Here is a 26,864-nt window from a genome sequence, read left to right as displayed (position 1 = left end):
CAGGTACAGTATCTCCTACATCCATTGCCTCATGGGTTTCCACAGCACTTCAGAACCTATGACCATCTTTCCTTTATTGCCTTGTTTAGTTTATATCCCTGAGTAAACCCTGAACTCTGCTGCATCCTCAACTGCTCAAAATCCTCCTTCAAGTCATCAAATTGCTTTTGTAAAAGAACATAATCTTCATTCTGCTCCTCCTTTGCATAGCTTTGATAGGGAGTATTTACTAGGGAGAACATTTTTCTTCTCAATTATAACCACAGTGGTCACCCTGCGTTTTGGCTTCATTCTTAAAAATTTCTACATCATGTGGTAAGAGATACCAGCCATTCAGTCCAAGGTCCTCCTTAGACATATCCCTGATCTTTGCTTCAAGCTCTTGACAATCCTGGACTCTACTCAAGAGTACACTATTCTCTGACTGCAGTTTAGAATTGTCATGAGCTATGACTTCCATTTGAGTATTCAAACAAGACATCCACTGCTCTTTCCAAATCTGCATCTGTTCTGAAGACTTCTTCTTTCTCTCCAACAGTGATCTATAAAAGTCAACAGATTTTTTAGTAGTAGCTAATTCGTCTCTGAGTTCATGAATGATGGCCTCCTGTTCCTCAATCAACTTGCTATCTTCTTCACTTCTTTTTGAAACATTTTGTAACTGAACCACCTGAGTTTGTAACTGAAATTTTTCCCTCTACAGTACTGAACTATTCAGTTGTGACTGAGATGCAAAATTTCTCAGCAGTTCAAGAGCCTTATAAACATCAGAGATTGCAATTTGTTCAGAAAATTTACCAAATTGTATTCCCTCTTGCAAATATGTTTTGACCTTTGCTATTGGGCTACTGAACTTCTTTCTTTTGAGTTTCAAAGAAGATTTAGGGGAAAACATTGTAGTAGTCTCAGCTTTCAATGCAGGTTTGGGAGTTTCAATGAAAGACTCCAGATTAGTTTCAAACTGATCACCCAAATTTCTCCATAGGTCTTCCTCCTTCTGTTTTGTTGGGTTAGATTTCATGTCCTTCTCCTAAGGATCTGCTACCTTCTTTCTTCTGTTCTCTGCCTGAGAACTGCTTGCTTCATTGTCTTCGTTTCCCTCAAGATGACCTCCAAAAATAGAAAATTTTGGGGAAATTGTACCTAAGGTTGTCATACTCATTGCATGGATTTGTAAAGCAATCAAGAATGCTCCAATCTTGGTAGACCTATCCTTCCTCTTTTTCTTCTGAAAATTTTCTGAACTAAGCCTTTGAAAAAGTAGATTTGCCCAACCGATTGTTTTACCACACTCTGCAGCATGCAAGAGTGAAAAATTCTCCTTTGAAATATATTCCAGCTTGACAAGAACACATACCTTCTCTAAAGACCATTTCAGTTGTTGAAATCTGAAAGGATTCTGAAGTTTGCTGATGGGATAACATCCTCTTTCACCTTGAGTTGGACCAAATTCTTTGTTCATCAGGGCCTCAGAAGCTCTGCCAACAACTAAATTATCTTCCTCCAATTGAAGATAAAAAACTGTAGAGATCAGTTCAGGGCTCAGCCAGTAATTACCAAAGATATTCCCCTTTGTGTCTTGTACATGACTGAGCAAGGTCATAAGGGAATCATTGTTCCTCCAGTGTTTCCATGGAAGTCTTGCAAACTGAAGAAGGTTGATCTTCTGTAACCACTCCTGGTGTGCCAACACAGACAAGTCAAGCTCTCGTCTCATCTCCAAAAAGGTGTAGCTAACTGGACCAGTCTCCACTGCCAACAGAGATGTTTCCAGAGGAGTTGAAAGTTCTTCATCAAGTTCAACATTCTCAGCTGCAATAGCCTGAGCTCTGTGTAAAGCTTTCCTTGCTGACCGCCGCGTCCTTGGACCAGTGTGCTCTTCAGATTCTTGACTAGGGATAGTAGAGGGGATATCAACAGTGAGCGACTTCTTTGACATGGCTAGGAAGTTTAAGAAAACGCAACAGAGGAGGTGCAAAAAATGCGCGTAGGAGAAAGAGTTTGTGTGTTGCCAAATATAAACGTCCTGGTAACGTTTAAAAGTGAATTTTGAACTTACTCGACATGACATTCTGACATCTATGTCACCAATCTCTACGAAAAATATTCCATGTGCTAAACCATGATTATTTTTATTCTCTAAGAGATGATTCACACCCACAAAGGGTTTTATCCTAAATCCATTAACTGCCTTTGGGAAAATTTTGCCCTACTCTTCTGCCAGCAAAAATGTTGAATCTCCTATTTCTTTTGCTATCTGAAAAGGCCCCAAGTACCTTAACTTGAGTTTACTAGGTCTTTTGCCAAGTCTGTTGTTGTACATAAGTACCCAATCACCTTCTGCAAAGGATTTGTACTTAATGTTCCTATCCACCCAAGATTGTCTTCTTCTTTGAATTGCTTCAGTGATATATGCTCCCTGAATTCTGCTCTCCTCTAATTTCAGTAATTGTTCCTGCCTGTAAACTGAAGACTCATCTTCTGACAATCTATACTGAAGTGCAATCCTCAAACTTGGAACAACAAATTCCATAGGGACTATGGCTTCCAGACCATACACCATCTTAAGTGGTGTCATCCCTGTGCTAACTTTAAATGCTGTTCTGAATGCCCACAATGCTGAATTTAGTTTGGTATCCCAATCCTTCTTGTTTTTTGAAACAATTCTCCTCAGAATCCTCACTAGAGTTTTGTTGGTAGACTCTGCCTGACCATTAGCGTGTGGTAGTAAACTGTGGACTTCTTGTGGATAATCAGGTGATATTCAGTAAGCGTCCTGATCACTTTATTAATGAAATGTCCACCCCGATCTGAAACTAATTCAACTGGACATCCAAATCTGGTCATTATGTTCTTGTAAAGGAACTTGGCCACACTCTCTGCCTTGTTATCCTTCATTGCCTGTGCTTCTACCCACTTGGTACACTAATCTATTGCCACAAGAATATACTTATTACCTGTAAATTTTGTTGTTGGCTTCACAGGGCCCATAAAGTCTAATCCCCACTTTTGAAAAGGTTCAAGTCGTAGAATAGGCTGTAAAGGCATCCTATCATAGGTAACCACCATCTGTCTTGGTAAAACACCATCAAGAAGAAAGTATAACATATCTGCATACCATGAATCTTTGTCTTGAATGACCTGAACTGGAAATAGGTTTGCATCATGTAATTCATCAATTTCCCGAGTGGGAACTTCACCTGTAGCCAATCTGCTCAGGTAATCTGCAATAACCTGTTCTTGGCCTGGTTTATGAATGACTAAATAATCAAATTCCTGCATCAACAATACCCATCTTGCTAGTCTCCCTAACAAATGAGGTTTATTTACCAAGTAAACCAAAGCTTGATGATCTACATGAATTGTCACCTGATTAGATAACAAATAATGCATGAACTTCTATGGTCCAAAGATCATCCCAAGGCATTCCCTTTCAGTTATTGAATAGTTCCTCTCTGCAGAAGATAAAACCCTACTTGCATAATAGATTGGTTTGAACCAGTCCTTCTCAGCTTCCTGCATCAAAACTGCACCAATAGCTGAATGAGCGGCATCCACAAACAAGTGGAATGGTTTTTTCCAGTCAGGAGGAATCAAGATGGGGGTAATTACTAGCATTTTCTTCAACAATGTAAAAGCCCTTTCCTGCTCTTCTTTCCATGCAAACTCCACATTCTTTGTTGTTAAGTGTGTCAAGGGTAAACACACATGAGCCAGATATCTGAGAAACCTGGTGTGCCATTTAACCTGTCCAATGAACCTCATCAATTGATCAAAAATTTTAGGAGCATGTGCTTTCAAAATAGCTTCCACTTTATTGGGATCAATGGCAATGCCCTCTTTACTGATGACGTGTCCCAAAAAAATACCCCTTTTCCCTGCAAATGCACATTTTGCAGGGTTGAGTAACATCCTGGCCTCCCTACTTTTCTGAAAACATAATCTCAAATGATGCAAATGTTCAGTTTTACTTCTTGACAAACTGAAATCATCCAGAAAAACCTTCATAAATGTTGTCACAGGTAAGGAACAAAAACTTCCATCACCCATTTTTGAAATGTTGGTGGTGCATTTTTAAGGCCAAAGTTCATAATTGTGGAATCATAGACTCCCCATTCTGTTATGAATGCTGTTTTATCCCTATCTTCCAAAGCCATACCAACCTGATTGTATCCACTAAATCCATCCAAAAAGCTGTAAATCTCCTTCCCTGGAACTGCATCCAACATTGTGTCAGAGTACGGTAATGGGAATGGATTAGTAATGGTGGCAGCATTCAGTTTCCTGTAATCCACACAAATTCTAATCTTGCCATTCTTTTTTGGTACCACCACAATGGGTGACAACCAGGTTATTTTATCCACTGGATAAATGAAACCTACTTCTAGAAGTTTATCAATCACCTCCTTCACCTATTTTGCATAATTGGGTTCATTCTATACCTCTGTTGCTTAACTCGAACTGCATTAGTTTCCAAATTGATCCTATGCTGGCACACTGCTGGGTCTGCTCCTTTCATATCAGTGTAAGACCAAGCAAAAACATCTTTAAACTCCTTTAACAAGGTTTTTAATGATTCTTTGAAGCTCAGATCCAACTCAGTGGATACTTTAACTATTATGGGATCTCTATCCTCTCCCAGGTTCATGTCTTCCAAATCATCTTCCCTAACTCTTGAGCTCTTTACCATTTGCTCATAAAAGATCTGCTCTGCATGTTTAATTGCTTCTAATGCTTCCTGCTCCTCTTCGGACTTTTTGTTGGAAGCTGAAATCCCTGAAACATTTCGCATGTTTATTAGTTTTGGATCAGGTGACTGGTCCTCATTCTGAACTGTGTCTGCAATTTTTTGAACATCAACCTCAAAAATAGGAATAACTATCTGATTCCTCTGAAGAAACTCTTCTTCCTCATCTTCTTCAACTGCCTCCCCCATATTAATACCCTATGCATACAAAGGTCTAAAACCTAGTGGGATTGTTTCCCTGGGTATCATCTGCATCCTAACCTTTTTCTTACCCTGTTTGATCACAACGGTGTTTGCACCCCAAAGTTGCTTGACTTTAGTTGCTCTTAACCATGGTCATCCCAGGATCATTGGGTAGGAGCAGGTTGTTTCTTCAAGTTTAAGAATCACAAAGTTCACCACAAAAATTAATCCTGCAACACTGATGGTTTGATTCCTAAGAATCCCCAAAGGTTGTACTCCCCTCTCATCTGCCATTTTCACTTGAAATGGTGTAGGCGCCCAATTGGTTAATTTCAGTTTCTTACACACTGATTCGGGAAGAATGTTAACTCCTAAACCTCCATCCACTAACACATCTGACAAGTACACCTTCCCAGTGGAAATGTTGATACTGGAACTTTGTAGTCTACATCCACTGGTGCTACATCTCCAGAATCAATATGTGCTAGATGGATATGTCCTATTTCTTGTTGTGGTAATGTCTTTCCTTTAGTTTCATCTGTCAATTTCCTGAGGAACACCTGACTGAAGTCAGGGACCAATTTCAAGAGTTGTCCCACTTTGACTGAAATTGGGGCATCCATAAGAGCTTCAAAAAGGTTATCAGATAATCCTTTAGTAGAAGTTTGCACTAATTTATCTGGCGTCATGGAATTTGGCAGTGATGCAAAATCAGAGTGCTTATTGCCCATCTTCTCCCAGATTTTCTGAACCGAATCTGTGGGCCAAAAATCTGCTTCTTTGTCAGGTTTTTGATTATATTGGATCTCTTGTAAGATTCCTCTCCTAATCTTTTCCTGAGATTTCCAATCAATAGGGTCCTCACCATCTTTTCCTTGCTCCTTTTTCTGCAGTGGTAACTTTCCCTTGGATTGTGTGATGGCTAAAGTTTGTACTTCCTGTGGTTTGTCAAACACTTTCTCAATTTGAAACAATGAGAGCAATCACACTGAGAAGTGTGTATAGAATCATTATATGGTTTGGGTAACTTTCCTCCTGTTTCCTCAGTAGACAGTCTGTTGTCAGGTTCTAATAATTCACTGCCCTGTTTTTCATCCAAAGTGTCCATCTCTTTCAAAAACACTTCATTTACTTGAGCTGGTGACTTCATCCTAGCATCATTGGAAGAACTAGCATCGGCATTTGGGGAATTAAAATTCACAATTGGAATACCTCTCTCATTCATATGCTTACACCACAGCTCACATGGAGGTCCTTGCCTGTGTCCCATTGTACCACAATAGGTACATGGTTGCATTGGACTGGTAGTTTGCTGAAACCTTGGCCCATTTTGCCAATTCCCTTGCTGGAATTGCCTTTGTTGATTTGAATTCTGAAATCTACCCTTGAAGGCTTGTGGTGCAACCACATTAGAACCTAATTCCATTTTTGCTAAAATGTGTGCTGACCTTCTACCTCTAAAATTGGGATTATAATAGTAATTATCATACTCGTGTCCCGGTCTTTGGCATACTTGACAAAATGGTGATCTGGCAGGGCTAGAAAATGATTGTGGCTGCATCTCCTTTAATTTATCCAAAATCTGTTTACTGATATCATTGGGTTCCTTAGACTCAGACTTACCATGCTTGGCTTTGCCTTTGCTTTTGTGTTTCTTGGACTTTGATCCTTTCTTCTTGGACTTCTTCTTCTTGGCACTCCATGTATCCTTTTCCTCATCCTCAGAATCTGTGTCCTGATCGAAATCTGAATCTATTTCTTCATCACCATCTGAATCATAATCTGAATCCTCATTTTTTGAATCAGAGTCCTGTTGGGACTTCTTCTTCTTACTCTTCTTTTGTTCACTGGTACCATCTCTTCTTTCAGCTCTCATTGCTGCATCCACAATGTTTCCAAAATCTTGAGGTTGGGTAAGAGGAGCATGAGCTACAATGGCACTCTTCAATTGTTCCCTCAAACCTCTACAGAAATAGTCACTCAATTGTTCCCAAGAGGGTCTTTGATTGGCTTGCAACCTGTTCATCAAGTTCCTAAATTTGTTGGGCATAAACTTTCACCAACAAATCCTTTTGCTTTATATTTCTGATTTTCCTCAGAACATCTTCAGGGGTTTTCTCTACCCTGAACCTGGCGAGAAATCTAATCTTTAAGTTAATCATAATCAGGGAATGCAACAGTACCATACTGCATGAACCAAGACATGGATTTTCCTTGTAATGTTTCTGCAAAATACTCTTTTTTGATAGCATCATTCTAAAGGACATCATACCCACTAACAGACCATCTTGTCTCAAACTGTCCTACATCACTGTCAGCATCCTGGGAGTTTTTCCCACTGAATTGGCTGCCCCTACTTTGGGGTTGAGTGGTGGTTGTGCCATAATGGGTACTTGTTGAATTGGTGGATCCCCCAAAGGGTTGAAGTTCAACAATGGTAAAAGTGGCGGTTTAGGATATTGCAGTTGCATCCTTGCCCTCAAAAACTGCCGGACTGCCTGAATGCCAACTAACTGATGGATGACTCTTTCAGGAGTTGGGTTGCTTCCCTGCACTATTGGCTTAAGTGAAGATGTTTCCCCTTCCTCCTGTTGTTGGTCTCCACTTATGTTGCTAGTCTCTTCAGGTCCTGTTCCTTCAGGAATCGGTGGCAGACCTGTAACTGCTCCTACTTTGGGAATTTCCTCTTCTGCATGACCCCCTGATCTTTGAAGTTGAGATTCCAGCCATGATTCATATCTTCTTCTTTGGAATCTGGTGCCATAGGAGAGTTTTGGTGGTTCATCCCCTGAATCACTCATACATGTTTCCTTCTACTTGTGATTTTGAGGAAAATTCTGAGTTGTCTACTGGTGCAGTTAAGCAAACTGATTGGACCATTCACCAACCCAAAAGGCAAAAATTGTGCTTTGTGAAATTGAAAAACCTTGGAAACAACCTTAAGCTTTAAATCACCAGGCAATTTGGAAAAATACTCCTGAAGGAAAATCAGGTTGTAATCTTCCTGTTCCTCCTCCTCTGACTTCCAATTAGAGAATGCGTGCAACAAATCGTCAGGTTCACAACCCCATATGCCCCAACTAGACCCCATTGCCTATTAAGGACTTGATCAAAGTTTGCTCCACAATCAGCAGGATTGCCAAGTGTTATTGAGGCATATGGGAGTGGGAATAATAACTCAATTAACCATTAAAGCATTACATCATCATCCCATAGAATCAAAACAGTTTTAGTATTTAAACAGGTTCAGAACAGAATCAGGGAATTGAAGGAAAATTGAAGACTGAATACACAGAGAAGCATAGAGTCTTAACGGCCATAGCCTTGCATTCATCACCCTTCTTCCATACAACGCGCTACCATCAGGTGCGAGCATAACTACTTAGGAAGAATGAAGAGGCACATAGCCCTTCCCCAATTACAAATTGAAAGTAAAACTACTAAGGTTCAAGAACACTTTACTGAAAGAATATGCAAGGTTAACAGGTGGGGGGGAGGTGTGCTTGTGCACTTCAACTTGCTCGCAACACCCCTTTTGCCTAAGTTGTACCTCCAGAACTTGACATTGGGCTTCACTCAATAGTTGGATTACGAGCCATCCCAGTTTACTCGCAATCAATCTTCCTTTCTAGACCCACTCTCACAACCATCTTCTTGTATGCTCATACTCAGTGGTTGGATCACGATCCATCCTAGCTTGGATCACGATTGGTCATGTATCTTGAAGTTGATTGATCTTGGTCTGTGTTTTGTTGTGAGGTGCAAGGGGTGCTCGCACGGCCTCATTCATGTCTTAGCCTCTGCCAACAAAACGGATCGTGATCCATTGCAACACCTTGGAGAGTGTGATCCTTCGTTTGGGGATAGGTTCAAAGTTTGAGAGATTAGTTCTTTTGTTAAAATATTTTAAAAAAATTAGAGAAGAGGACAAAGAATAAAAGAAGTAAAAGCGGATAGTGACCGTTGGGTGACACCGGTCGTAACTCCATAGCCCATGGATACTACACATAAGACTTCTTATGCCGAAGCAGGAAAGGGTGGAAGTGATGAGACAAAGGTACCCTCACTCGACAAAAATGAGAAAGGCTCGGGTACAGCCGAGAGCGACGACGAGGAAGGTGGAAAATAGGTAGCGACAAGGGGTGGTATTGTGGGTCTAAGAAAAGAGGTGTTGAAAGGGTGCAAGGCTCACATTGACAAGGAACTATCCAAGATTATGAACACCCTGTCCCTAAACAAAAGGTTGTTGGAAGAACCTGAGATGCCATCAGGGTCTCACGGTTCCACCAAGGGGGGCAGAGCCTATCAAGCTTTAAAAAGAACACCCTTGCAAAGTGTGGAAGTTTAAGAAGCGCTAACCATTGCCGTCCCTCCTACTCTAATAAAAAAACACCTTGTCGAGGTTACCAAATCCACATTGATCTTTGGTTTCATGGGCAAGGTACCTACCAGAGTTAACCTTATCAACTGGCTTCACAGCCCCAATGTCCTAAATCAGAGAGGATGTGTTGTGAATGTCCAGTATCTTGCAAAAGGCTTCTTTTTTGTGCAATTTTGTGATGAAGAGGCTATGGCCAAGATCCTGTCCAAAGCCCATTATTTTTGAATTGGTCACCGGTTTGCATTCTCCATTGGGACCCTTCCTTTGAATCCCCTGATGCATTCCAAGACTTATCTCTAGTTTGGGTAGAATTTGTCAGTCTCTCGTTATAGATGAGAAGCAATCTAAGGGACCTAGCAGTAGCCCTTGGTCCCCTCTTTTTATACCAGTTGTTAGAGTAGTGAGCAGTGCAGCCAAAAAGGTATGTATTTGGTGGGATATTAGGAAACTCTAACCTAAGAATTTTGTAGTAACTGTGGCGGCTAGTCTCAAGGTTATTCCTCTTAACTTCGGAACTTTCTTTGGAGCCTCTTTCAAATGTTATAAATTTGGGCATGTTCCTAGATCATGTCTAACTGCTATTGTATCGACCACAGCCCTGTCGTGTCAACAACATGATAGATGGATATGGAAGAGGAGATTACACTGAAGGATAATGAGAAGACACATGAAGACGAACATCCTAACCTCGCAAAGGAAACAATAGGGAAAATGGAGAAACTCATCAAAGCTTATCTTAGCAACAGCAAGGTCACCCTTGGTTATTGCTTCACATCCACTGCCCATAAAAAACCAGCATCCCCTCTGGTTCAAAATATTTTTTTGTCTCCAATGTTTAGGAAGAAAGAAGAAGGGTGGCACCAAGCCTCCAGCATTTCATGCAAGCGTTTAAAATCCAAGGTGCGGGCAACATTGCATATGAAAGAAGCCCCACCTGATGTTCCCATTTCCCCCATTCTTTATGATAATATCTTTGAGGTTCTCCAAGATGTTAACACATAAAACCTCAAGGTTACCGAAGGGAATGGGATTGATCCAATGGAGGAGAGTAGTAGGAAAGAGGGCACAAAAAAAGAATTTCTAGAGTTTGAGGAGTTCATACCCTTCTCACAGCAATGGAAGACTAGTATTCCAATCTTGAAATGTGAAAGGGATTAAAACCACAAAAAAAGCTCCTTTTTTTGGGACGAAGTTATATTAGACAAGGGTGTTAACTGTTGGGATATCCAGGAACATTTTATGGATGCTTCTAGCAAAAGACAACAAGTTGTGGGGACCAAACTTATCTTCTATAGAGAAGGGGTGGATAGATATAGTGGAGTTCTGTTGATTGTGGACTGAGATCTTGAACAAGAAGTGGTGTTTAATCACCCCTCTAGCAGAGCTCTAAGAGCTAAGATTAAGTGGGCAGATCAGCATATTACCATCATCAACACATATGGACCTTGCTCAATGAAGGAAAGAGCAAAGTTGTGGGAATAGCTCAAGGGTTGTCATCTGGAATGGGATCGATTTTGGAGCATCAAACATGCTTGATGGATCTGAAAGATCCAAATGGAGATGTCTCTGTGAGAAATGGGCCTTAATTGACAAGTGGGAGGTAGGGCCATAGAGTAACACGCTGAGTTCACATACAAAAACCTGCAGTATGTTGGTATGACTTCTTAGCTAGACCAATGCTATTGCTCTCATTGAGCCGATTGGTTGCCTCCATGGGTTGAACTAAAGGTGGTTACTTCACAGTGTCTCTCAGATCACCTGCCATTAAGTATTAATGGTAGGTCTATCGGATAACCTCCCATTAAGTATTAATGGTAGGTCTATCGGATCACCTACCATTAAGTATTAACTTTTTAAAAACCAAATGGGAAGATCATTGTCCTCATGGGGCAAAGAGATTACTCTCATCTAGGGATCACCTCTGCAAGGACCCGCTCTTGAAAAAGTCGTATGGCTAACCAAGCCCTTGTTGATGGAGTTTTGGACTTGAGCATTATACGGGGCCTCATTAAGCCTACCCCCAAACAAGTTTGTTGCTCGTTGGTGCCCCATAATGATGATGCCAGCTGCTTATAGAATTGTAGCCAAAACCATAGCACTCAAGCTTTCCCCCCTTCTGGGCAAAGTCCTCACACCTCACCATCATATTTTTATCAAGGGAAGGTCCATCTATGGTAACATTTTGGTAGCAATGGTAGGTATTGAATATGCTGCTTTCACTAAGCAAGAGTGTATCCTAATACAATCAGATCTAGATAAGGCCTATGACATAATCACTTGGTTATTCATTGAGGACATCATGAAGGCACTTGGCTTTGGGCCCCGGATGTGCCAACTCATTAGCGCCCTGCGTGCTAGTAGCCATTTGGAGCTCCTTTTCAATGAAAGGATTGTGGATGCCTTTGAGGTTAAAAGATCCATTAAGTAGGGCTTCCCTCTTGCCCCTTTGTTAATTTCCATTGGATCCCATCCTCTAGTAACATTACTTGAAGACATTGCTGCTAAAGGGGAATTTCAAAAACTAACTCTATCTAACAACGACCATCTGTTGGCTAAGATTTTTGTAGATGACCTCTTTTTCCTCAAATCATGACCTCAAGTGATCAATAAGCTCTAAAAATTGTGAAAAACTAAGCCTTAGCTTCAGGGTCCAAGTGTAACATTGAAAAGTCAAGATTGATCTCTCCTTCTGAGAATGACGCATTTGATCCATCTATGTGGATAGGGGAGATTGTGTCAAAAGGGGAGATCTTTCGGCACTTGGAAGCCCCTTTAGGGGTGGTGTAATCTAGAAGCAAAGATTCCTTTGGGTTATGGAGAAGGTAAGGACCAAGATGCAAAGGTGAAAGTATGTGTTTCTCCCCTTTGCGAGTAGAGTTAAGGTCATCAAAATTTTTATGCTCTTGTATATAGCCTTCAATGGTCTGCTTCTTAAGCTGACCAAATGAAACTGGAAAGGGGTTTCAAGGCAGTCTAGGAATTCTTAATCCTAGCATCCATGTGGAGGCCCAATGTGCTAAGTTTGTGGTGAAAATAACTAAGAAAGACCAAGATTGGGCTATTATGGCCAGGGCTATGATGGACAACTCTAAATGATGCTTGAAAAGTGGCATGAAGAAAGGGATGGAAGTACACAATAAGCTTATTACCCCTCATTGGATTGTCCTTAAACTTGGGGGCTTGATGGGTGAGTTCATTCAAAAATGAAACAATGCAATGGAAACTTTGGAGTGGGGAGAGTTGACAAGGTATTTCCACAACTCCATGACTCACTAGTCCCCTTGGCTTCCTAAGGCTAGACACATATCTATGACCCCTTTCTGGAGGGAAGTTGCTAGAAAAATTAATGACAAAGGTATCAAACGTCTTGGCCAACTTTGGGACTATAACAATTATAGCTAGAAAGGAGCATAACAAATAGCCAATCAGTTTAACCTCAATGGGACTGAAATATTGCTGATCAACAGAGACCTTGAACAACTGAAGAGGTGGTACCTGCCAGACTGTGATTCCAAATTTGAGTGGAAAGTGTGGAAGTGGCCAAAGAACAAACACTTTTTGAAATCACAAACCAAGGGAGTGTACTTGTTCTTATGTATTCAAAGGAATGGTTCTTTCCACTCAACAAATTATGGGGCAAGCAATCACCACAATCAAGATGGAAATTTTTTTTGAAGAACATATGGCATGTGCATTGGCCGCATAGGATGAAGGTGGAAGGTGCTATGGGAGCCTTGCTGACTGGGGTGAAAGTTCTCACTAGGGGAATTGGTTTCGATCATTGTCCACAATGCAGATCTGCTAGTGAAGACATCTCTCATCTTTTCAAGGAGTGCTCAACAATTAGCGGCCTTGCATTAAAAATTTGCAAATGGGTTAAAAAAACTTGGAAAATTGGGTTCTACAAGAACAATCTCTTCTTGGAAGGGAAAGTGTATAAGAGTCAAGCGATTCTTATCATAATACAAGTAGTGAGACTTTGCAACTTTAAACATGTATGGAAAGCAAGGAATTGTCACATCTTCAAGAACACCATTATAACAACTAAATTCTCAGAGATAATCCACGAAAGCAAGGGTCAACAATCGCCATCGGGAAACAAACAAAATTTGATGATTGGAACATAACCTTCAACACCACTATGACTAACTTGCTTAGGTGAAGAGGTGGACTCATTCCTTTCCTTGGGGTGGCTCCCCTGTTAGTCGATGTAGCTATGTCCAGTTATAATTGTGGTGGCTTGTCATGAGCATGGCAAAAATTTGTAGTTTTTTTTGGATGTGATAAAATAATCCACTCACAATTGTGAGTTTTGCAAAAAAAAAAAAGTTCCCATCAAATAGGTTACCTAATGGATGTCGTGCAAAACCAATCTCTTCAAAATACTCAAGGAAGGAAATTTTGCACTTTCATCCCTCATTTGAGTTAATTTGCTATGCATCATGCTCAAGCTAGGGCATATCATGCAACTTGATGGCATTGCATTCAAAAGGGAAGGGGCTCCGATGGCAAAGGCTTGCGAAAGGTATAGAAGGATAAATACATGGACAAAATCAAATTTTGTGTTGTTGCCACTTCACAGGTTATGTGATTGCTCTTCAAAAATAGAACATCCCCTATATACATCTTTTTTTGCACACAGTAAACAAATAAATCTATAAAAAAAAATATATATCTTTGTCTCTATCAAAAACATCAGATATACTTTTACTAACATAATGCTAAAATATTGGTGATAAAGTTTTACTAAGAACGCACCAAATAGAATCTTCACCAAAACAATGCTGAAGGACCCCAAATGCTTGTTGATGCACATTGTTTAGACGTATGCATCTGCAAAAAGATGAACTATTGGTAAGATCTCTCGTGAATATACACAGAAGGGAAAAAATGTTCAGCTTTAACAAAAACAATTATGAGCTAAACTTGCTTGTACGCAAGCAAGGTGTAGGAACTAAGAGCTGAAGAGTAGGGGAGGCATGGGGCAACAATCTACAGTTTCCTTGGCTTGATAGAGGTAGGGGCAACAATCCATAGTGGCCTTGGCTTGATAGACTCAGGGGAAACAATCCATAGACATGAGTTGTTGGTGCTGCTGACGTGAGTTGAATGGAGCTATATGGAGGTTGAGGGTGAAACTTACAAAGAGTCATAGAGGGGGAGACCTCTATACAAGGATGTTGAGGGTGGAACTCTTACAATGAGAGAGAGAGAGAGAGAGAGAGAGAGAGAGAGAGAGAGAGAGAGAGAGAGAGAGAGAGAGAGAGAGAGAGAGAGAGAGAGAGAGAGAGAGAGAGAGAGAGAGAGAGAGAGAGAGAGAGAGAGAGAGTTACGATGAGTTGGAGGGGCTGAAGAGGGGGTTGTTGGAGAGGGGCTTGAAGCACAGGCATGCCAACAAGAGCATGCAGTTGTGCGAGTGCACCATGCCAATAAAGAGCATGCACGTGCGTGATGAAGAGCAAGAAGTTGAACACGCATCCTACCCTGGCTGCACACAAATTGAGCTATGTGTGTGTGTGTGTGTCTGTGTAGCTCAACCTACTGGTCATTGGTTGTCCTTTCAAGATCGTTGGTTGTCTTGCTTCTTGAAGGGTGTCCCACAACTCAAGGTTTTGTGAGCTTGCGTAGCATGAAAAATCTTGTGAGGTTGAAAGCAAGACCATAAGGCCTTAACTTTTGTGGCTGCATGCATTTACAGCCATATGGAGCATAGATCCGTCTCTTTTATATATATATATATATATATATATATATATATATATATATGTGTGTGTGTGTGTGTGTGTGTGTGTGTGTGTGTGTGTGTATAGTTGTCCCGCTTCTCGAAGGGTGTCCCACAAATCAAGGTTTTGTGAGCGTGCGTAGCATGAAAATTCTTGTGAGGTTGAAAGCAAGTCCATAAGGCCTTAGCTTCTGTGGTGGCTGCATGCATTTACAGCCACGTGGAGCATAGACCCGTCTCTTATACATACATACATACATACATATATATATATATATATATATATATATAAGATTGGATGCTCACAAACACAAGTCTCTTCTACCATTCGTGTATTTTTAAAAGAAATATTTGTGAAGAATGTTTTGACCTGCAGTACTGTTTGTAAATAGAATTCCTAAATAAAGACTGTCTACCAAACATACTACTAGTGCTCATTTTTTTTTCCCCAAAAGCATGGTAAATCTACATAAGAGAAATAGTACAGGTAAATTGACTGGATTTTGAAGGTTTTAAAACCGAATTACACTAAATTTCTCTAAATTTTGTAGGTTTTATCACCTTGAAATTCAAAATTTGTAGGTGGAATTATGCTAAACCTAGGTTTGTTTTTCGAGCACTGTACACTACCTTATATTGTTCACTAGCAGACATGAAGCTAACTTAGAAAAAATGACTTGTAATTTTCATGATGTTTTATCCTTACAAGGGAAAAATAAAACAAGGTGATGACTTACAATGCCCGGCTAAGGTAATGAAGCATATAATGTGAAATGATGAAGCAAGCAAATGCTAGGTGTGTGTGTGTGTGTGTGTGTGTGTGTGTGTGTGTGTGTGTGAGAGAGAGAGAGAGAGAGAGAGAGAGAGAGAGAGAGAGAGAGAGAGAGAGAGAGAGAGAGAGAGAGAGAGAGAGAGAGAGAGAGAGAGAGAGAGAGAGAGAGAGAGAGAGAGAGAGAGAGATAATGTGCCCCTCTTCTAATCCCCCTCCAATGAATTTGGAGATTCTAAGGATTCGATGAAACTCATCTAAGACAATATCAAAAGCCCGACATGAAAATTTCATCTTATTTATAAGCAAATAGGTGCCAAATTTTTTGGATTCAATTTTTTTAAGGGGAATCTTGTTAGATCCCTTTGGCCATAGGGAAAAGAAAAAGGAAAAGGGATGATTTTCCTTCTTTGGGAAAGGGATTGCGTGTTAGTGGAGAATAAGAAAACGGGCGGGGATGCCACATGGAGAGAGAGAGAGAGAGAGAGAGAGAGAGAGAGAGAGAGAGAGAGAGAGAGAGAGAGAGAGAGAGAGAGAGAGAGAGAGAGAGAGAGAGAGAGAGAGAGAGAGAGAGAGAGAGAGAGAGAGAGAGAGAGAGAGAGAGAGAGAGAGAGATAGATAGATAGATTTTATTATCGTCCTCGGAGGTCAAATATGACCTATGGGACCAAAGTTACATGTGGTGTAGTATGTGTATGGCTGATGAGTGACTCTCGATGCTCCAAAATTGTAGTGATGAGAGTCGCAATGGAGAGCCCACACTTTGGTTGGGAGAGGAAAGTGTGTAGGTCTAAGTTATGGCTGAAAATGTGAGAGAAGCAAGTTCGGATGTGATCAAAAGCTGAGCACTCTAGTAGTGTGTGGTACTCAGACTCTCGAACTTGCAGTGAGCATAATGTGCACAATCGATTTGACTCTTCTCCATTGCCCCAACGTCCTATCTCGCATCGAAGGAAATGGGAGCTAAGCCGAATTGCTGCGATAGTGCGTATCGCAGACAAGGGAATAGGCTCAAGCATGTAAGTGTGAGTACGGTTTCCTCTCTCAGCGAAGAACATGGTTTTGTAGTTGGGGGCAATATAGGTGGTGTAATGTATGAAGCGTGACCCACCGGATTTCTCCCAAGGCGTAATACATTGGCGTTGTAGAAAAGCTTCATTCACTTGAGAGTCAATTGAAGCATCATGTAGCAAGTGTAATGCATCCCATCTCCCAAACCACTTCTTTATGTCTTGCATCCATCCCGTGCTCAAGATCTTGCTTTTATGCGTCTTTTGAACTTTTTTGCTTGCTTCCCATGCAATTGTAGGAAGTCGATGTGAGGGGTTTTGACGCATCTTTATCATGTACTCCACAACCCTTTCCATGCCCATAACCTCAATTGGAAGAGATCCCGACTCAAGAAGTAGGAGCATATATGGTGTTTGTGTCTTAACTTGGAGAAAGTTTGTAAGAAAACGCTTTTGGACATTCTCAAACTCTTTCCAAGTAGACTTTGAGATGCTCCCGCCCCACACTTCAACTCCATAAAGAAGAACCGGTGTCACCAATGCATCAAAAAGATACTTCTTGAGAACCCAACACTTGATGTTTCCCGCATTACACATGTTCTCAAATGCATAATATGCTCTCTTTCCCGCTTCCAAACGACGCATAGCACATTCATGCTACTTGTGATTGGATGGAACCTCAAGGCCAAGGTACTTAAAGCTCTCAATAAGTTCAAGTGTCTCGTTGTTGTACACAATGCATGGCTTCTCCTTATGGTTGGTTTTCACAAGCATAACCTTTGTTTTGGATTCATTTACAATCAGCCCACTATGCAAGCAAAAGTTCTCAAGGACAACCATAAGCTTTTGTGCATCTTCTAAAGTGTGTGCTAGAAGCACTACATCATCAGCATACAACAAAAGCATGATTACCGCATTGCAAATAGTGACCTCTTCAATGCCTTCTTCTTGCATAAAGTCAAGTACCATTTGTTCCAATTGATCGATGCATAGACCAAAGAGAGTTGGTGACAATGGACATCCTTGTTTAACCCTAATAGTGCTTACAAAAATTTCTGAAATTTCTCTTCCCATGCGCAATTGACAAATCACCTTCTCATAGATTCGAGAAACCGCAAGCATGAACTCACTTGGCACTTGGAGTTCTTCCATCCTTCTCCACAAATTGTTACGTGGAATCATATCAAAGGCTTTCTTAAAGTCCACAAAACAACAATACAATCGCTTGCCTTTCTACCGACTTTCCTCCATGAGAACACGAAGAGTGACAAGATGATCAATGGTGCTATGGCATCGACGAAAACCCGCTTGTCCCTTTGCACGCTTGTCGTTCTCTTCAGCCCAATCACTCAATTTCATCTCCATTATGCACCCAAACAACTTTGCCATAAGAGACCCAATCATTATAGTCCGGTAGTTGCTTACATTCTTTACATCCCCTCCTTTATGCAAAGGCTTAACCCAATTAGTACTCCAATCATAAGGGATACCATGTTGAAGTGCAAGGTTGAACATATCACACATCCGCTCATGGGTAAAATCTCCCGTCCATTTGATCATCTCCGGCTTGATACCTTGAAGATCTCCCGCTTTGCGAGTGGCCAACTTTTCAAGCCCACCGCATACATCCTCAATAGTAAAAAAGGACGACATACATGGGAGTGAACCATAAAATGGCATTTTTTCAGTATTTGCTTGCTCATATAATTGCCTACAATGTGTGTACATATCCACTAGACTCAAGTTACCAAAATTCTCAACCCGCTTGCCTCTCAAGTTTCTCCAAAATCTTCCACATGCATGTGCCTTTTCTTGGACTTGAAATTCTTGTTGCTTTACTTCCCATCTTCTTCTCTTCTTTTGAATCAATGCCTTGTATGTATGCAAATGACTTTGATAGTTGTCTTTGTCCATAGTTGCATCAAGCTTTATCAAGGACTTTCGAGCATCTTGACATTCTTTATCAAACCACCTTTTGCGTGATCTATCTTTGTTGATACCATGGAGATGCTTTATGGCAAAGAATTCTTCCGCACAAGAACAAATAGCTTTCTTGAAAGCTTCCCATTTAGTTTCCAATGGTGCATCACATTGAAGCTTTGTCATCCATAATTTTTGCTCAACCATTTCAATGTACATTGGTTCCCGTTTGAAATCCATACATAGTGATAACTTCTCTTTCCTTTGGCTGAGATTATCATGCTTAGTTGCTTCTCCACATGAAAGGTCAATACATAAGGTGCGATGGTCGGATTCCGGGGTCCATTGACCAAACATAAAACTCTTTATGCGATACATGATGGCTTCAGAGAGTAGCATATAGTCAATCACACTATCCCCATTATGTCTCCTACATGTAAATCCATTGGTTCCACTCCACAAAGATACACCATTGGCAATGAGCATACCCGTGCTATTACACATGTGTAAAAGTAACTTTCCATAGTGATCTGGCTCTTTTTCATCCATTGAAGTACGATCATACAAGTGAACTTCCTCCAACTCCCTTGAAATGTATGGCATATCAAATTGTTGAGTATCATGTTGCAATGTTTTTGTGCGAGCATTCATATCCACAAATACAATAACATCACCTTCACCTTTGAAATAAGCAATGTCCTCTTCCAAATCAGAAAATGGTTGATCTCTATCCATGCAAGCATAAAAGGGAGAATCATGATGAGGAATGTAGCAACCGGCTACAAAAATGGGTGCTCTTTTTGGTGTCATAATTTTCAGCCATACATAACGTTTGTACTTGTCATCTTTCACAATTGATACAAAATCTTCCAATCCTTTCTTAACCATACATACTAACCCTCCTTTTCCTCTTCGTTGCTTGAGATTCTTTGACCACATCAATGAATGTACATTGTAATCCTCCAAGCCGTTAATCCTTTGTGTATCATGCTCCCAAGTTTCAACAAGAAGTACAACATCGGCTTTGCTTGTTAGTTCATCAATGCCAACCCCCGCATTCCATGGGTATCCATGAAAATTCCAAAAACATATTTTCAATTGTAACTCGGTCTCATAGGTCACGCATCCCTATTTTCTTGAGAGACTTTCCTCCTCCTTGGGCACATTTTCTTCATGAGAGATCTCCTTGTTTTTATTATTCTTTTCCTCATATGCCTTGCGATGCATATTTTGTTGCTTAATAGTGCAATCTTCACATACAAAACATTTTGTATCCCTCAAATAGATCCAACTATTATCAAGGATAATCTTTCGCTTGGTCTCATCCGGCATGGTGCATACAATTGGCCGTTCTCCCGAGCGAGGAGCTCCTTGCTTCCCCACTCTATGTGCTCCATAGACCATAACTCCGGACATGCCAAAGTGGGTTTTTAAGAAATCTTCAATAACAATGGCAAGAGAAGGAGGTGTCTCTAACTTCTCTTCGGAAATTCCACGAATAACAATGTTCTTGGAACGTCGCTCCCGTTCCTTCAACTCCTCCACATCCACATTCTCAACATTCTTTGTTTGAACCATAGCTTGCATGAGTGAGGAATTAGAAACCACATTGCTACCACATACATCAGCCCAAGACTTGTTTGTGCATACATTTTTCATGTCGCATACATCCCGGCTCATAGTGTCAAATTTCTCCTCTTTCAATACATGGTCATGCTCTACTTTGCTCATCCGCTCCTTCAAAGCATTCAAGTCCACAAGAGAGCGTTTACATTCCTTGACTTCCTCTTCAAGTTGCATCAAACGTGTTGTTTGCATCTCAAGTGTCCTCTTGAGATTCTCATTCTCAACCACAAGTACCCTTAGTGTGCCATTCTCCATTGCAAGTGCTCGTAAGTCTTCGCCTTGTTTGTTTACAGTCTCTTGCAATGATACCAAGTACGCCATGATCATGGTTTCCGATGTCGTTGGTTGGGTGGTTGTGTTGCTATCTCCACACTTAGGATATTTTGGAACATTTTCCACAATGCTTGTGGACCTTGTTGAAGAAGAAGAACTCTTGCGAGTGCCGGAAGACATTGTTTGTAAAATAGGAGACGAGAATCAATTTTGTTGAACCTGTTCACTTCAAAAATGCTGCTACAGAAATGCCTTCCATAACTCTGAAAATTTCTGTCTTTACATCAATGCGTAGAGGACTTCGTGATCTTCGATTGAGGCTATAGATCACCCAAATCGGAGTTCGGATGAAGAAGTTATGATCAAAAGAGTGGACTGCTGTCTACTAGGTCAAAAAACGAGAGAGAGAGAGAGAGAGAGAGAGAGAGAGAGAGAGAGAGAGAGAGAGAGAGAGAGAGAGAGAGAGAGAGAGAGAGAGGTGCAGACAAACTCGACAATTATCTTAAGGGGTATGTTGGTGATGCCTTGGGGCTTGAAGGAGTGAAGCGTTTAACAAAATGCAAAAGAAAAGGGAAACTGGGACATGGTAGGCCAGAGACAATGGTCTCACCTTCCTCCCCTAGAGTGGGAAGGCGGAGATTAGTCCATGGAGCCAAGGGACTTGCATAGCTAGAATTCTCTCTCTCTCTCTCTCTTTCTCTCTCTCTCTCTCTCTTTGTGATGCGCGGTATGTCATGTGCACCTAGTGCGTTTGGGGGAGTTGCAAAGTAGGGCTCCATCATCTTAAGAGCGTCATGGAAGCAAAGGTTCTGAGGGGACTAGGGGTGTGCCCACTGCCAGGATGGGTGAGGGTGTTGGTCTTTGCCTGGGAGTCTTTTGACACCCTACTTGAAGTGTTTTGATACTTTTTGATGTTTGTTGGATCAATTATCAGAACTTGTCCTTGGACTTTCAGTTTCTAGGTGATTAGAGGGGCTTTTAATGGTCCAAATAAGTGAAGGAAGGTATATTCGAGATCCTTTCACTACTAGGAATTAGATGACACCAAGTTGGTCCCAGTCAGGCACAAGTGGCAACTACCATGGTAGCTGGCTTTTGTGTTATTTTGGACTTCTGAAACTTCCAGTGGTTTCCCTATCACCTGTGTAGTCGTTTGCACCTATGTGCTACCTGTAAATCTGGGTTTTGTCTTGTCAAAAGGCAAGTTAACTCCCTGGGCCTGGTCACTCAAGTAATTTTGATTGGTTTTACCCAATTATTGATCCTTTTTGACTGGTGGAGGGTGGATTTGGCAAGTAGAGTCTCAGGATCCTGATGGTATGCACAGATTGTGAAAAAATGCTAGGTGGTAGCAACCGCGATAGCTGCCACTGGGGTTTGATATGAACCTAGTCATTTCCTGCTGATTCCTTACCTCTTGGGCTTCCCAATGACACCTTTTATGACTCAAAATGATCAATTGTGACCTTTGTCCAAGGTTTCAAGTCTGACTTGGTCAATTACTACAACATCTGCTTTATCTCTTAGCTGATGACTCAAACCTAACCAAAAAGTTCCAAATATGCTCCACTAGAGTGTATGCAAGTGCACAAGCAAGAATTCCTTGAATCACACACCGTTTGCAAGCTATGCATCTTTCTTGCCTTTTTAATAATTTTTGCCATCAAAGTCACAATATGGAATTCAAAAGCAACTTTGGCTCATTCAAGCAACACCAAAATGTAATGTTAACCTAACTACTACTCCTACAACTAATCTAAACAACAAAAACAACAAAATATAAAACAAAACAAAGTAAAAAGAAGTGATAGTGGGGTAGATGATAGCGAAATTTTGGAATCTCGCCTCTTCTTACCACCACAACCATCTACCAACAAAATTTACACAAGACTAAAAGCGTGGACTCACTGCACAATGCACTAAAACCAACAATTAAGGTCGACCTAACCTACAAGGCAACCAAAAGAGAACGCACGGCTCTTCTGTCTACTTGAGAAATTAGCAAGGCTCACTGACTCTCCTACTATAAAGGTAATGAGCTGTAACACTTGGGAACTGGGTAAAGAAGACCCTTATCGCAACCTGCTCTGTTAGTGTAAGTCCTACGTCCTCGGCAACAACGCCAACTAGTGCATGGAATGTCAAATGCAATGCCCAAACAACAAAACATTGAGGAGAGAGGTGTCACTCTCAAGCAAGGAAGCAACTAAGTGGAAAATGCCTAAGTATCTCGTGCGGCTAACTAAGACCCAAATGGTCGTATGGGGGTCAAATGAACTCCAAATGACAAGAAACTTGAGATTGTGGGTCTCTAAGCTATATGCAATAGGCTCCCAACACCAAAACCTACAAAAGTCACAGCGGGGTAGATGAGCAACCAAAATTGTTGCCACCTCTCACCAAGAATGTTGAATGAGCGGTCGTTTGGCTCCTCCTAAGTCCTCATTACCTCTATCCATGCTTAATTTCACTTAAAACACCATTAACAACACAAAATGAGCACCTAAACACACTAGCAAACGTAGAGCTAAATCCGCTCATTGTGTCACGCACACGCACGCGCGTGCGTGCACACATACACACACACACACACACACACACACACACACACACACACACACACATGCATAGAAAATTGAACATGTACATGATGCCAAGAACATGAGGAAGCAACACATGAGGTTTCATTAGCAAAGATTACGTGTACAAAGATTAGTGAGCGTACAAGCATAGATGTACACTTCACTACGTAAACTCCAAAGTAAAAAATAGCCCTTAATAGTTACAATTTTTTTTGGCTTATATCCTACGGTGGAAAATTCAAGTGTTTGGCTAGAAAGGGATAAGTATTTCAAAAATGTGATGGGCTCTAACATATAGCCTCTTCATTAAGTACAAAAATGGTTAAAAAATAATCAAACTCTTTTGAGTCCAAGATTTACAACACTGGCTTAGGCAAAAAATAAATGAGTGAGGAAAAAGTGGTTTTGCTAGCCCATTTGGATAGGTGTGATTGGGATCTTTTGCTTCGATAGCCACCTTTAACCGACTTTACACGACCATTTTACACTCTTAAAGTTGTACACAAGCCCAATGAATGCCCAACAAAGCCAATCTATTCCTTGGTCTACATCCATCACCATTGAAACTCTTAAGTTGTACTCAAGCCCAATGAATGCCCACCTACCCACATTTCCCTCCAAAAGTCTTAGACTCTTTCCCTCCAAAAGTGCTTATAAAACCAATAGCCTAAAGAGAGAATTTTTTGTATTCATAGAATGCCCTGATGAGACTCAATAAGTCGAAACGCGTTGGCAAATGCCATGATGCCATGTTTTAGTAAAATCTCTCTTTTTGCCTTTGTGGGATCCCTTCTCTCCCTTTAAGCTTATGTGAAGTACTCGCACGCTTGGATTTTATAATTAATCAAGTTTTTGTATGATATTATAAGAGTTTCTACTTTCACACCCTTGATCCTTTCCTATTAATCTTGGATTAACAGCTTTCTATAGCCAAGCTAAAAAACCCTTTAGCTGAGTTATGGTGCAACACTTTCCTTCATCGTCTCCCTCCTTTTTACCTCTAGACCCTTCATAAATTATTCATATGGTCATCCTCTGTTTGTCTTTTGGGTTTCTCTCTCTACTTCAAGCTCTTCTGCCCTCTCTCGCTATCTCTCTCTCTAACCCCTGCGCGTACACTCTCCCTGTCCTAGGTGTAATGGTACACATCCTTGCCTCCCTAAACCGGATTTGGCTCTGGACAGTAGTTTCCTTCATGGATTACCTCTTAGTAAAGTGGTGCACCATCAAGTGAACTCTTCAATGAACGGCCTCAAAACAGAGGCGGTTTTATTGAGAGAGTGATTGGGCACCAACCCTTATGCTACAACTTTCTGTGCTATTGGTCATCCCTCTCCAAACCTCTCTCGCAAAGGTTCTATGCTGCAATCACCTACTCAGTGGCACACCAACCCTTATGCTACAACTTTCTGTGATGTTGGTCATCCCTCTTTCCCAAAGGTTCCGCGTTGGAGGCATCCTCTTCCCATGCCCTACAAACCCCACGCTGCATCTCTCTCTTCGAGCTCAAGCTTGCAAGACAGGTAGCTGGCGGTCTTACCTGGTGCCGTCCACCTCCTATTGGAGTCCTTGGAAGTAACAGCTTGAAGCACTCTATCAGGTATTCGCTCGACTGTGTGATTATGCCCTGCAACCATGCCCCGCAACAGTTTGGCCCTATCTCCCTATCTACCCTCAATAAGATGCCCCCCGCCCCCCACCCCCAACCAACTACTTACAAGTTAGAGCTTGCATGCTTGCAACTCATGTCCCTTTACCATCATCTCACTTTCACAGGAAGCTATGGAACTCCATATAAAAGCCAATACACCTTTTAGGTAGTCAGAAGCATCCTCTACAGCATGATTTTGATAAGCTCCTGTAACTTTCCTCCCATTGGCTCCTCTTGACCCTTGGCTGTGGATACGTCTTGCTCTCATTTTTGTCCATGTGTTTGACAGAAAAGACACATGAGAAATAAGTTAGTAAGGTGAGTATTAAGCTGACTTGGCCCTCACTCCCTTCCTCCCTCTCTCCCTTGTCGCAGAGCCAACCAATGCCTTCTGTGCATCTTCTCCCACTTCTCAACCTGCCGTTGTCCCTGTGCCTTGCGCCACACCCATCAAAGCCACAGATTTTGGGTGCCCATATACCCCTGTACCCGCCACATCTAGTAGGACAAAGGCAGAACAGGTAGTGTTGCCCCTTGCCCTCACTCCCTTCCTCCCTCTCTTGCTTCCTCTCAAGCTCGTTCCCCGCTGCTTTATAAACTCACTTACAAAAACACCTCCTAGCTTCTTGTTGTTGTATTGCTTTTTGCAACCTTCAATGTTGAAAATCTGGAATAGTTGCGGCACCCACTATTGACGGTTCTACGGCTTGTGGGGAGGTCTTTACACCCATTTTTCTGCGGGTCTATCTCCGAGAGAAAGGGTTATTTCTTCAACATGATCGAGATACTCATTTTCAAAGGGCATGCAATGTGTAGGCCACCCCTTTCCATGGCCTTCCATTACACAAGAGCATGCCATTTTTTTCACAAGGATGAATGGAAATGCTTCATCAACATTGGCCTGCGATACCCATGATTCCAGCTTGACACAAGCTATTCTTTGCTCCCAATCCACTTCCCCTTTTCTTTGGTAAGCACTCTACCTAAACACTCTGATTTTGCTAAGCCAAGATCGATGGAAATGCTTCATCTGAGTTTGCTCAACCGAGGATGCTTCTGTATACTCGTGCATCTGCCTTAACCCATGATATAATTCCTTTTCCCCCCCTCTCCAAAGCCCCATTCCCATTACTCTGTAGAGTGCCTTTGCCAAATCTCCCTCTATACCTTACTTATGGTAGTTAATGAACCTTTTCTATGCTTATCTCCCTTGATTTACGCTTTAAGCTGTTACTTGAGCCAAGAAACAGGAGGTTTAACACTGCAACATGCCCTTACTGCAAGTTCCCCCCCCGCCCCCCTCCTTGACCTTTCGCTTCACTTTGCATTTTTCAGCTAATCAGCACGTTCTACTCATTATCCCCTACATTGCTTGTAGATGCAATGAGTATGTTCTGGAAAGAGTTTAAAAGGTGCACCAAGCCAGCAAACTTTAGCTACTTAATGAGATCAAAAGCATGTGTCCTTGGTGCTAAGATTTGAGTTGGAGTGTCTTAAGGTGTTTGAAACATCCAATATTTGCATCCACAAGTGATGATTCTTGCTCTTGTGGACTTCCTTTGTTCCACAAGTGATGATCCATGCCAGTTATAGGTCCCTTGCCCTTGCATGAACATCAAGTCCAACTAGTTCTCTTTGTATTGAGACCTGAAGAGTAGCTAGCTCAAACTTTATTCCTTTGCCCTTGCATTAGTTAAACATCCACTTGTTGCATAGATCTGCTTACTTCACATTGCCCAAGCCAAGCAATCACCATTTCCATCAAACCCATGAGAAATCACCATTTCCATCAAACCCATGAGCAGAGAAAACCTCACTTGCCCACCTTCAAGCGCCCCTTATTGTCTCCATGCAACCACGCCCCTTATTGTCTCCATGCAACCATGTCTCTCTACTTGACTATTCACTACCATAACAAAATCTTCAACATACAAGGTCCTTTTTAGCTTTGCTAACCTCGAGGAAACTTTACTATCTTTTGCTAGAAGACCATAGTGATT

At 41.4% G+C, this 26,864-nt stretch overlaps 1 protein-coding gene across 1 annotated transcript; it reads right to left on the bottom strand.

Moving 5' to 3' along the window:
• Window positions 1-2,209: 2,209 nt before the first annotated feature.
• Window positions 2,210-2,563, bottom strand: LOC147428374 (uncharacterized). The gene has a single exon (XM_086496837.1). It carries the CDS (start codon window positions 2,561-2,563, stop codon window positions 2,210-2,212), a length of 354 nt encoding a protein of 117 aa, XP_086352963.1.
• Between the last annotated feature and the right edge of the window lie 24,301 nt (window positions 2,564-26,864).

Source organism: Adiantum capillus-veneris, chromosome 23 (genome assembly GCF_014529385.1).
Source record: "Adiantum capillus-veneris isolate H3 chromosome 23, ASM1452938v2, whole genome shotgun sequence".
NCBI classification, from domain to species: Eukaryota; Viridiplantae; Streptophyta; class Polypodiopsida; order Polypodiales; family Pteridaceae; genus Adiantum; species Adiantum capillus-veneris.
Note: the sequence above shows the minus strand (reverse complement) of the source record. Positions and strands in the feature narration are given on the sequence as shown.

Excerpts from the sequence above, each read along its gene's own strand:
- LOC147428374 (XM_086496837.1), bottom strand. The coding sequence starts at position 2,563 with ATGGTGTATGGTCTGGAAGCCATAGTCCCTATGGAATTTGTTGTTCCA.